This window comes from Cryptotermes secundus, unplaced genomic scaffold (genome assembly GCF_002891405.2).
Source record: "Cryptotermes secundus unplaced genomic scaffold, Csec_1.0 scaffold602, whole genome shotgun sequence".
NCBI classification, from domain to species: domain Eukaryota; kingdom Metazoa; phylum Arthropoda; class Insecta; order Blattodea; family Kalotermitidae; genus Cryptotermes; species Cryptotermes secundus.
The window spans coordinates 581,251-594,328 of record NW_019739219.1 but is presented as its reverse complement, the minus strand read 5'-3'; the positions used below and the strand labels follow the sequence as shown (position 1 = coordinate 594,328).

General features: G+C 39.0%; 1 protein-coding gene across 6 annotated transcripts in view; it reads left to right on the top strand.

The window, feature by feature from the left end:
• Positions 1 to 2,194: 2,194 nt before the first annotated feature.
• Positions 2,195 to 13,078, top strand: part of LOC111871736 (zinc finger protein 239) — a 16,403-nt gene continuing 5,519 nt past the window's right edge. Inside the window, exons 1-4 of one of the 6 annotated variants that reach the window (XM_023865031.2) lie at positions 2,195 to 2,677; positions 6,716 to 6,834; positions 9,601 to 9,746; positions 12,047 to 12,362. In XM_023865031.2, coding sequence (XP_023720799.1) covers positions 2,494 to 2,677; positions 6,716 to 6,834; positions 9,601 to 9,746; positions 12,047 to 12,362 — 765 coding nt within the window. In that variant the 5' untranslated portion in view covers positions 2,195 to 2,493. Of the gene's footprint in view, positions 2,736 to 6,715; positions 6,835 to 9,600; positions 9,747 to 12,046; positions 12,363 to 13,078 lie in introns of all 6 variants that reach the window. The other 5 variants (XM_023865032.2, XM_023865033.2, XM_023865034.2 and 2 more) reach the window with 5 other exon arrangements.

Sequence of the window (13,078 nt, the reverse complement as noted above, 5' to 3'; positions counted from 1 at the left end):
TGTACTGCGGAGACCCATAGGGTTGTGAGACATTGATGCTTCCACATTTTCTAGACAGTCGGCTCACATATGGTGGTAAGGTTGTCAGCCTTACACGCCGGCTGCCCTTTACCCCGCAGGAAGATTCCTGGTACTCATTTCTCTTAGAGGCTGAGTCACCCCCAGGACCATAGTGTGGCTGGAAGGATTAGGTCGATTGAAAAATCTAGTGACTGCATCAGGAATTGAACCAAAAATCTTCCAGCTTGTAGCATAGTGCCTCAACCAACTACACTTATCGTATGGCTCCGTTCCATTAAGTATTTCTTCTATTTTTTGCAAAGAAAACATTCTGTGAGGTCTTAACCCTGTGCCAGAAGCAACCAAGAGTCAGTATGAAAATTAATAACAACCCTGTTATGCAAACACAGGATGCTAAATATTTAAGAATGTACTTGTACAGAAGATTGACATGCAAAAACCATGTAGAGAAGACAGCTGGGGGGGGGGAACTAAATATTCTGAAAACTTTGTGATTCTGAAAAGGCTTTCAAGAAGCAAAGGGATAGTCCAAGATCTGTATTTAATGCTACATATCAATCAGTATTGAAATTAGCGTTTAGAAATAGTTGAGGCACTGTATCCTAATTTATACAGATGGTTCTGTCACAGACAGGAACAGAAATTTACTGCAAACTGTATAGTTTTTATGTCTGCTGGACAGCATTCCACTCACTTTGATGGTGAGACAGGCAATGAACACTACATTAATATAACTGTATGGTAGAACTGGGCCCTTTGAGAAGGCTGTTATATTCAGTGATTTAGTTTCAGCAATACAAACAGTAGTAAAATTGCACGTCCAAGGGCGATGTTAACAGAGAGCCATTCATCCAAAATAGTCTTGAAAGGTCATCAAAAAGATATAAAATTCTCATGTGGGTAATGAAACAGCAGAGCACTTAGCAATGAAGGGAACAAAAATCAATCAAACCTTTGGATGTAAACTGATATTTCGCTCTGACAAATTAAGAATAAAAAAATAAGCATTCAAGCTGACTTATCAAAGTATTATGCCATTCGAAGCCAGCATAAATCCTGGGATAATATAGTCACACAAATAGAATTCCTGATTTTCCAAGAGGATTTTAGTGAATTTTCACTGAATATTTGGCCATGATTGTTTAGTGGCTCGTTTTCAGATTATCAATTTATCCATCCCCAATGTGTTTATACAGTGAGGAAAACTCCATAATGAATAAAGACTATCTTAAAAAGGTACTGTTCTAATACTAATAATAATAATGTGATAATATTGTGGAGGAAAACTCCATTATGAATAAAGACTATCTTAAAAAATGTACTGTTTTAAATACCAAGATTAATATTGTGATAATTTTTTTTTAATTCGCTTGGTGGGGGGGTGGAGTTCAACTGGGTCCACTTGTCACAGTGGCCACTGATTGGCCTATCGTAGCCTGCCCCGGGTGATTATGATGATGAAGAATTTGGTGGAATGAAGATTGGCAGGGGAAATCCCAGCGCCACTTTGTCCACCATAAATCCAACTTGACCGAACCCGGGCCGCCGCATTTGTGCATTTGGGGAAATTTTATACTGCAGAAACGTAGACTCTGGTCATGAATCCCATGAGGATGCTAGACACAAATTCTGTACAGTTCTATTGAACCATAGATGTTTGGGGCTTACGGTTATTTTATTTAAGCAATTTTCTTCGCAAGACTCCGGAAACTCGTTACGAAATTCAATTTGGAAGATCTTGACGTTATTGGTAAACATTACTTTTCCCCGCGAACACTATACGGAGAGGGTACCTAAACCGAAATAAGAACCGACTTAAGACCAATCTATAAGTCATATTAAAAAGAGGAAATAAAACCCGCTTCCCATTTTCTGGCAGTTACCGCAGTTACCGTCACGGAACAATGACAGTGTTCAGTTGGCCAGCTTGTTTTATATGTCTACAATATGATATATCGATTGTAATTGAAATAGGAAAATTGCCGTTGGGTTTGAGGTCTTCACAGCAATGTTTATGAAGAGTTCTACCTTGCGGAACTGTGGAACTTGTGGAACATAGTTATAGGGGTCACAGGGCTACACAGCCATACCCCAGAACTCTTCATGACATCTTTTTACGTTCATGCCTCGATGCTATAGGTATCGATTCTACATAGTGAGAACTCTTGCAGATTGTTGGTTATATGCACAGGCAACCAATTGCATGTTTTTAAAATATTGTGCTTAAATAACAATGCACAATGCATTTCTGAATTAAACTGAGCAGTAGTTTTCTGTCTATTTGCCTTGATGTACTTAATGCATTCGAATCTTTTCCATGGGCCTGATCGGTCCGGATAATGCAACAGTACCAATAGGGCACGTTCACACACAGCAACATCGGTCGTACGATTCTTTTGCCGTACGATCTCCTTTTCACACTAGAGCGACTTTTATCCGTACCGAATCGCAGTTTTGATGAAGGAACATTGAATGATGGACCGAAAGCGCGTACTTGCTATGTGGTATTTTCACCGACGCCGAAAAAAGAGGCACAAGGAGCGCTGCTATCAACACCACCGAGTCCAATCACCGTACATCCAGTCCCCGCACCTGAGCACCTCTTCCGCGTCTGAACTGTGGACAGAAACTTCTTTGGGTGAGGTGGACAAACAATGTAGGAATTTTAAGTGTTTTCAGTGGGTTGGGAGCTGGCGTGGTATTGTTTGTTATAGGTATGAGTGTTTTGTTGGTTAGGTTTTCAGATAATACTAGGTTGTTGATCCGTGATTTTAGGTCAGTCAGGTGTAATCACTTCATTGACGAAAGTTTGTCTGATTTTAATGGTATTAGCTTCAAACCTGAATCAGAATTTTGTAGAGAAATGGCAAGCTAATGTACAGTGTGTGTGCTGCAGTGTTAATAGTAGCTGCGTTAATTACATTTGGAATTGTAATCCTAAGTGTGGAATAATTATAAAGAATTTCTGCCGTAATTGGAATTAGGTGTACATGTGACTTGTTTCTTTTCTGTTATGACTTATTACGTTTATTTGTACACTGCCTTATTGCACATATGCGGATAATCTGACTAGGAGCCGGGATAGCTCACTTAGTATAACGATTAAGGAGTGTATGGCAGTTGAATTGGGCTTCGATTCCAAGAAGCGACAGTTGATTAAACCCTTCTTCACAGCGTTAGGATTGACACCGGAGGGGACCTAGCCCCCTGTCAAATATATGAAGAGGGTTAAGTGGCGAGATCGTGAATCTGACCACTGGCTTTGGTGTGATGCCATTCCAAGGTTAAGAATTCTGTACCTCCATTCCCCATTACGTTTTTATGACGTTCTTAATTATGCACAAGGACACCTCTTTCATTATTGTGTTGAGAAATAGCAAGCCAATGTTATATGTGTGTGTGTGTATGTTGTTTATAGTGTGTCATTTTACAACCCTTTCACATAGTTCATGTAATGAATATGTAAGTTTACTGGGGAAGCTGTGAATGTCTGTGTACTCCTTTAATCATTGTTACTGTGTTATTATTTCATTGACGTTGGTCTGAAAAGTAAGGGGTCTACATTGAAATGTGATAGGCATAGTTAATTTATTGTTTACCCACATCTAGTGCCTGGGTTAATGGTGGAGCTGTACCTCCGTCCTCCATATCTTTTCTTGGTGTGTTGCTTAGTTAAGTACAGGGATAACTTTGCCTTTCTGTGGGAGTTCGTATAGCAACTGACTAATGAGTTGGATGGCTGAGGGGTTGGAGTTTCGAGTCATGGTAGGGACAAGATTTTCCTCTTCATGTTGTGCAAACCGGTTATGGGACCCACCAAGCCTCTTATCCAGTGGGTACCAGGGGCTCTTTTTCCAGAAGTAAAGCGTCTGGGGCTTGAAGCTGACCGCCATATTCAGCTGGTATCAATGTCAAGAATACATGTATCCATACACCCACTACTCCATATGCCTTCACGGTATAGTGCTTAACTGATTAAGTACAGGGACAACTTTACCTTTTAGTGACCCATTATTTACTTGAAGTTCAAATGAAAGTTCATCTGCTTCTCCATAGTATGAAAGACTTGTGGATGGTATAATATCTACAATGCATGAAGATCGTTGCTTTGTATTTTGAATGTCGTTTGATGTGGTGTATATTTACTGTATTTTCTTATTCTTCTTCATTGTGTTACCATGTTGTCCTAAGAATTATACTGAGGTTACAGGGTACTTATGTGCCCTTACAGACATTGGAACATTGGAACAAGACACTTAAATAGCAGATAATACAGGTTGCATAGGAATCCTGTTTTTGGCTGTAATTTATTTTTCTTGCAGGTGCAATTTAGTATGCAAGAAACACATAATTGGGTGGGAGTAATGAATTGAAGATATGGCAGGGCCAAACCAACTTTCACCAGACATGAAATAGGTCATGATCATCAGAGAAGCAATTTTTTTTTCTCCCCCGCTAATTACAAGAATAGTTGTATAAACTTGATCAGTAGATTCCAGAGAGATTCAGTGATTTGACTGTAGTAAAATGTGAAATTCTTAATGTTAAAAATTAAATCTGAATTAATCTGTTGGGATACTGACACATGCACACCATTGAGGCTTTATAACTCTTAAAATATCCTTTAAAAAGAAAAATGTTGAGAGAGGGATACAAATTTTAAATAAGTTCCAGGCAGAATTAATAGAGCATACATTACTCAGGATTACTGGGATTTTGGACTTTGTCCAGTGTCTTTTGTTCTAAAGAATGCAATGTTTTGGAACTGGTCTGTTTCCATCTCAAGTGAGGGGGTGAGAGACATCTACCCTGTTGGGTTCATTTGAAGGCTGGGCTTAGTCAAATGATTGAGATAAGCTCTTTCTAACAGTACCAATAGAGCAGGTGTGTCCTACCCCTTCACCCAAGGATGTAAACAGATCCAGTTTCTGAAGCATTGTGTTCATAGTGTGCTTTAGAATACCAGTGAAAGGAATGAGTCAAAACCCAGTAATCTTGAGTGTTGTACACCATCTATTTATTATTTATTTACTTCATATCCATGGATCATCATACATGATATAGGACAAGTCAAATACTTTACAATAATAAATAATAATAATATACGAAGATAATACAATGATTCTAATAATAGAACTGATATAATCATTTAACACACAATGCCGCTGTATGCCTCAAGACCCGATCCTTCTATCCCAGCAGAAAATACCCTGGTATCCTTGATCTTGTTCCTGTAAGAAAAAAATACAGAACAAGGCAGTAGGCTTTCCTATAACATGTACTAATATTAAAATCTACAAGTTAATTATTCTTGAAATATATGTTTACAAGTGATTAGAACCAGGATTTGTCCCCAAACAAGAGAAACTCGTCTATGCTATAGAAACAGTGATCAAGTAGGAATGTTTTCAAAGTCTTTGTAAACTTTTATAGTACTGGTATCTCTTTAATATACTGTGGCGGTTGATTTAACATACAAAGTCCATTATTATTGAAATTGTTTTTGTATACACTCATATTACATGGCACTATGAACAAGTCCTCTTTTCTCCTTGTATTGTGCGAGTGTATTCCTGAATTGGTTAAGAGCGGAGAGAAAGTTTTTTATTTCCTGCATCAGTACCCAGCCCTTCCATTGCAGATGCAAGAAAATATTTTCCTTTCTATGGTTGCAACCAAACACATCGTTAACTGAGATAAAGAGTGCATTCGGTTTTCTGCGAGTTCGTAATGAATTCAAATATCATAATTTCGTTTCATTATACAGTGACGATGAAATCTTGTTTGGAAGTGGTGAAATTGAAAGGCAGCTGAAGTGCAAGAAATATGGCTTTGGACTGAATTCTCCGGTGCTACGAGGAGTACCGTTCAAAGGCGCGGTTCAGTTATATGATTGGATAGGGGCTTATATATACATGAAAAAGCCAATAAAAATGTACATACATTGAATTTTACTATATTTAAAAATAATTGTTTAGAATTGTGCATGCACTTCTACTAGCAAGATTTAAATGCCCTAATGCACAAATATATGTACTTTGGTCATGATGGCTGTACTTTTCAGTGTACCGATATGTGCGCTTTGGACATTAGAGGTTAAAGAGTTCAGTGTAGCATGCCCACTGTGTGAATAAATTGTAAAGTTACCCCTGTGCTTAATTAAGTAACGTAGAATGGAAGATACAGCCTCTGTGGTCTAGTAGTCAGAGTTCCTGGCTACAGATCCAGAGGTCCAAGTTTGATTCCTGTCACTACCAGATTTTCTGTGTAGTGGGTCTAGAACGGGGTCCACTCAGCCTCGGGAGGATAATTGAGGCGCTATTTTAAAGAAATAGGGGCTCCGGTCTAGAAAACCGAAATTAACGGCCGTAGGGATCCGTTGCGCTGAACATGTCACCCTCTATCCCCTAAGATTGGCACTAACTTCGCCAACAAGCAGCGTTTGCTCGGTCGGTATAGTTCTCTTGCGGACTAAAACCAGAGAGTTTGCTTGTTTTATAGAATGAAAGGAATGTAGGAGAAGGGGGAAGTTAACTGTATGAAAGTTCATATGGCAAGTGATAATAATTTGCATTATCTTCTCATTGGATGTTCTGCTAGTACTTCATTAAATCAGGAGAATGACTGGATTTTAAAAAGCTGGTTACGCTTGGTACAGTTTCCTTAACCTATGTAGAGTGGATGTTTGTTCTAGTAGCACCACTAAAAGAACAGCTGTCCAGTCTGGATTCTGCAGTTCACAGAATGGATAACGAGAACCCTCTTGTGCAACCTGAAACTATTGTTCTTCCAACTATCAAAGAAGAATATGTGGTAGGTATAGGTGATGTTGTGTCTTTTGATACCATCCTGCATGTTTCTCCTCTGAAATTACTGGACTATATTTTGATGAAATTTGGGTTCTGTACTTATATCAGTTCTATACATTCTGTACTTTATATGGTGGTGTACACATGAATTGTATACCTTTTTACTGTAACAGCACTCTGAACTTAATGACAGGGATGGAAACAAAATAAGTTTGAGTATGTTTAAGGTCAGGTTTTTGTAATCTACATTTTGCAGATGTTCAGTGAGGACACTATATGTGACCCGGTGTTTATATCTGTATTTGATTCCAGTTCACAAGTGAACGGTAACCATAGTTACTGCAGTTATTATACGAACAAGTGCCAGCAAAGCAGTAGCCAATGACAGCACATACACAGCATCCTTGATGCAACCCCTCCCCCATCAAAAAATTCAGTATGAGTAAGGTCAGGCTAACAAGGTGGCTTATATCTGCCAGTCCATTTCTGTGCAAACTTTTGACTGAAGTCCATCACTTTGTGACAGTCCAAACCTTTTAAAACTCTTCAGTGGACGCTATGTTCCTCTTTAGCCATTTCAATAGAGTGACTGATTTATTGGGGAGACGGATCCATTAGCAAGTTCTGATTTGCTTTTTGCATCTGAACAAAAATAACTGCCTTGTTTTGTTACCTGCAGCTTGGGTGACCGCAAAAGGGACGCGGCCATCACGAAAGGCAAGTCTGTAGTTTGCCGAAGATGCAAATTTTGTTTCCCTTATAGGTAGCTATGATAAAAGTGTCTTCAGAAGGGTGTAATTGGACCCTAAACTAAGAAATAGCCGCTTTCACGTGTGGGGTTCCGGGTTCAATATCTTTGGATCTCTTTATTCTAAAAGTTCAGTATGTGATGGTCTAGTGCTGATGGTATGATGAATTGGGAGTTAAAATCAGCCATTGGGAAACTATTCTTGTCTGGGAGAAAGGCCGTCGGGTCAAATCCTATAGAGGGGATGAAGCGACGCTCCCACGGCATAGAGTTGGCAGAAGGACTTGGTGTTTTGAATCCATCAGAGGCAGACATCATTGCGCTGCACTCTCCAAGTTTATCTAAATTATCAGTCTTTATTTGGTTCGAGTAATCTTTGATAATAATAAAAAAGGGCACGTTACTCCATACTTGCCAATAAAGTTATTGAAATAAAGAATTTGTGGAGAGCAGAAATAGTGTCTTTGATTTTTAGCAGTGGACTGGTTTTAAATGTGCAGTTTTCCCGTTGCCTCAGTTATTACCATGACATGATCCTGCGAAGAGTCAAGTGGTCTATTGAAGCCGGCAAATAAATACAATAATAAAAAGGGGACGGTTACAACTTGCTTGTGGAAATGTGGAGATCCTCTGTCTGGCTGAAACAGGGTCTTATCAAGATCATTGCTTTGCTGCTACCTGCTCCATGCTGTTATGTTGCCAGGTTTATTCTTCGACCCTGAAGACTGAGGTCACATGTTACTTGGAAAGGTTTCGTAGATAGATTCTTCAGGACCCTTCTCTTCCACATAGGCATGAGGAATTGATATGACATTGTACACTGGGCATAACTCAGTAACCGCCTGAAGTTTAGCAGACATTTTGTGGGTCACCTTATGTAAGATACTTCACACAAAAATGGTTCTCCTTTCACATCTTGGCCAGGACACTGGCCTTCCTGACTGAAGTATTTCATGGTTTTCCTCAGTCCTCAGCAGATGCTGGGATAATACTTGATTAGGCCATGGCCGTTTTCTTTGAAGTCATGTTTCATTGGTCACCCTACCATCTGATGCTATGTAGTCTCGGTAGTGAAGGTGGTGCATCATTTAAAATGATTAACAGCACAGGATAAAGGAAGTTTTAAATATCAGCAGACTGACATCCTGCTGAGGGAAATAGGCTGCATTCGGAATTATGTTGAAATCCATTTTGTTAAAAGGTGAAATATACCAGTTTTTGCATCTGTTACTGAGCCCTTCTTGAGGAGCTGCCAATTCTGCAGCTGCTCAAGAATTACCCATCATTTATGGAACCCAAGAGTTCATAACCATGTTCACGAGAGCCTCTACTGGTCCATACCTTGAGCCAGATCAATCTAATCCATGCCATCCTATCTCTCTAAGATCCATTTTAATAATGTCAACCCACCTATGTGTTGGTCTTCCCAGTTGTCTCTTTCCTTCTGGCTTTCCAACCAATATCCTATATGCAGTCCTCTTCATTTGTGCTACATGTCCTGCTCATCTCATCCTCCCTGACTTGATCATTCTAATTATACTTGGAGAAGAGTACAAGTTGTGAAGTTCCTCGTTATGCAGTTTTCTCCAACCTCCTGTCACTTCATCTCTCCTCGGTCCAAATATTCACCTCAGAGACCAAGTTTCACACCCACACAGAATCACAGGCAAAATTATAATTTTGTGTATTAACATTTTTACGTTTTAGATAGCAGAGGACAAAGTAAAAGTTTCTGGTCTGAACAGTAGCAAGCATTACCCAGGTTCAATTTCGTCCTGAATCAGGTTTCGATTTGTTATCATCGTTCCCAAATATCTGAACTGTGCAACATTTTCAAAACATCTGTTTCCTATTTTTATGTCATGATTTTTCCCCGCATTTTGGTGATGAGACAGCAACATATACTTAGTTTTCTCTGTGTTTACTCCTAGACCAACCTCCTTACTTGAGTTAGTTAAAGTTAAAGTTTGCATCTGTTAGCCTTGTTATATGTTATTGCCAAGTGTTTATTTTTAAACAAAGGAAAATGTGAAACAAGAAGAGGTGGAAGATGAAACATACATTGAACAGGAGCCAGAAGTAATGGTGAAGGTGGAAGTAGAGGATGATGTGACAGTTAAAGAGCAACCACAACCTCTGACCCAGGAATATCTGCTGGAACACACAGGGTAATGATTGTTCTTCTGCTTCTTTCAGTTTATAACACTGCACAATCAGGGGGTACAAATGTTACACAGGAAATAGTCTTTTATGTACAGTGTCATCGTCCTTGAGCCTTCCACAAACCATCAAGCAACTCTGACAGAAGAGTGCTTTATTACACGTGCCCAACTGGACTGTAGTGGCTGATCACTAACAGAAATGACAAGCCCATAGCCCACCATATGAATAAAATCCACATAGACCATCAGCAGACTGGAAATGCCACGTGTTATGTTTTCAGAAGAATGTTAAAAGTGCAGCGCCGATTTCATCATTTGACAAAAAGAATACCTGAGTCAAAAAAACATTAAATGCTGAATGAAGAGAAATTGGATGAAATCAATGCTGGGCTTCAACTTTTTCATTGATAAACCCCAACAACTTGCACAGGAGAATGAAATGTCAACTTTACTTTGTTTTTGAAAAAGAGCTTTAATGTGTGAGTTAAAACTTTTCTTGGAGGTCCCAGGAATATTTGCATGACAGAAGAGGGCATTTCCAGCATCTTCCATAACCTAGGTAAGTTTGTTTATAATTTGATGGGTTACAGGCTTGCCAACTCTGCTAGTGGTCCTAGTTTTCTCAGTCAAGCTAGGTAAGAGGAGCGTTGGACTCTGCCATCTGAGCGGATTAACAATTTTTGGAATGCTCAAAAGATTATCTTAATGTATATGCAGACAAATATGAATACATAGGACTCCTTTGGAATTTTCTGGGTTCAAGTGTTATCCTGCAGACTATCATGACAGGCATTTCATATGTTTTTTCAGTCCCTCTAGGTAAATTTTAAAACATGTCATGACTGCATTGGTCCATATCCATGCCAGTTCAGCATTCATAATCGTCATAACATTTGATGCTATATAACAGGTACAGTGGATGAAGCGGTGCTCGCTTGATTAAGAATTGGTCACTATAAATGGTAGCCTTCTAGTAGGCTACTCTGGAATGATACTGTCAAATTTAAGTGGCATTCACAATGAAAGATTAGATTGTGTTTGAAGAAAAGTACTATGAAAAATATTTGGGTGTAAGAAAGAGGACAAAAAAAAATTATATAATGAGGAACTTGATGTATTGTACGTCTTGCCTGTTGTTTGGGTGATTAAATCAGAATTTGAGAGGAAAATATGAAACTGATATAAAATTTTGGTTGGAAGACCTGACTGGAAATGACCATTTATGAGACCCAGACTTAGATGAAAGAATAATATTAAAATGAATCATTGAGAAATAGGTTGTATAGATGTGGACTGGATTTAACTGGCCTGTAACAGGATCCAGTCTAGAATGTTTGTGAACCTGATGAAAATTCATGTTCCATAACATAATTAAATCAGGTGATTAATTTTCAAGGCAGACACTGTGCCGCAGAATTAGTTTATTGGTCATTCATTGAATCAGTTAATGTACCCCTATTTTGCAAGTGCTCAGTGTTTCACTTCTGTGTGCGAAATGTGTATGCTCTGTGTTCAACATTAAGAATGAAATGTTTGTTACTGCTTCAGGAAGGTAAAATGTGATTTTGTAGTTAGGTTTGTAATAGAAGATTTACTATATTTAATGGCAATCCTCTTGTGTGAAGAACTTAATTTGGTGTGAAGTCAAAAGTTTAGAATGATTTTAAGAAATAGAAAAATTTATTTTACATGAAGTGTGCACCGTGTCTATTGGAACAGGGTCATCCAACTTCAAATTATTGAGGGATCACATTGTACTACTACCTTATGAGCCATGTTATGAAATATGTAGTTTTTTTTTTCTTTCCAGTAATCCAGTACAAATATCGACCCTGTAAGGTTCAAAACATTTATTTAAATTTAATATATGTGTAATACTACTAAAAATTAGAGAAATTCATCAAATTTGGCTTGCACAGAATAGAGGAAGTACCCACCTGAATTCTTTTCAGTGTGCATTTTGGACAGATGCTCTCTTTTACAAGGGTGGGTACATGTAAATTTGTTATGATAGAGATAAGTGGGAAAGAGGTTCATCTGTAGTCAACATCATATCAAGTCCTTACAAATTTTATGGTTTGTCAGTAAGATTGAAGAAAGCGTTGGTACTTACTTGGGGACTGTACTCACAGACCACACAGAACCAGCTGGCAGGTTGCATGATGCCTGTTCACAACAGATTGGATGGCCCTGTATTAGGGTACTTTTTGGAGTTTTGCTCAGAGGCTATCACCATTAACTGATTTCCACGTTATGCAACATATATGAAAAATATTTTAATTTTCAAAATGTCCGTTTTCTTACAGTGACAATGGAGAATCTACTCAGATAGCCACAGTTGAATTTTTTCAAACGAACAACGTGACTGGTAATGTTCACACCGTCCCAATATATCATTGTAAAATATGCAGAATTGGGTTTACTGAGTCAAAACTGTTCAACAAACATTGCCGCAGTGAACATGGGCAGACTAAGGTTATACACAGATTTAACTGTGCATTTTGTGGCAAGAATTTTATTGATGAGCAGAAACTTCGTAAACACCTGCGTGCGCATACAGGAGAGAAACCATTCACCTGTGAAATTTGTCAGAAACATTTTGCTCAGAATGAAAACCTTCAGGTGAGCAAAAGAATAAACCTAATTCTATACATTTTATGATAATTTGTAGGCATGTGAAAGTATTGATTTTTTTTTTAGATTGAGTGAAGCAAGAAAATACCTCAATTTGATTTTTCAGCACTGAATTTTTCTGATAACTGCTTTTGCTTTACCCAGTAGCATACAAGCTACCTCACTATAAAAATTCTAAGGGTTGGCAGTGTTAGCACCAGTCATCTTGTCTATAAGAACTATTTTCTGTGCCCTTGGTGAAAAAGGACATAGCCTTAGAATTATTTTTTTAATATGTGTAATGTCCTAGCGGCGTAGGGGGGACATGGAGGTATCCCTCCCGCTGCTGCTGCCGCCGCTGTAATGCCGTGGTACAGGGGGGGCGTGGAGTCAGCCCGCCTCTGTCCCCACTGTAACTCCGCATGTAGGGGCCGTGGAGGTATCCTTCCTCACCTCCACTAGTTATGTCGTAAACTGGTACTCCTGGTAACGTCGCGCCGTCGGGGGTGTGCAGGTACCCCTCCTTGCCTCCACTGGTTATGCTGTAAGGCGTTAACGCAACCATCCTAGCTTACCCTTAGCTAGGATTCTCCTATATCGGAGTTTCCTTCTGTCATACAAGCTGCCACCATCTATTTTCTGTTCTTTCAATTGTTGGTACTACTCCCTGGCATATAGTCTTAGCTCCTTCTTGACCACTCCGCATATGGTTTACAGGTAGCCAC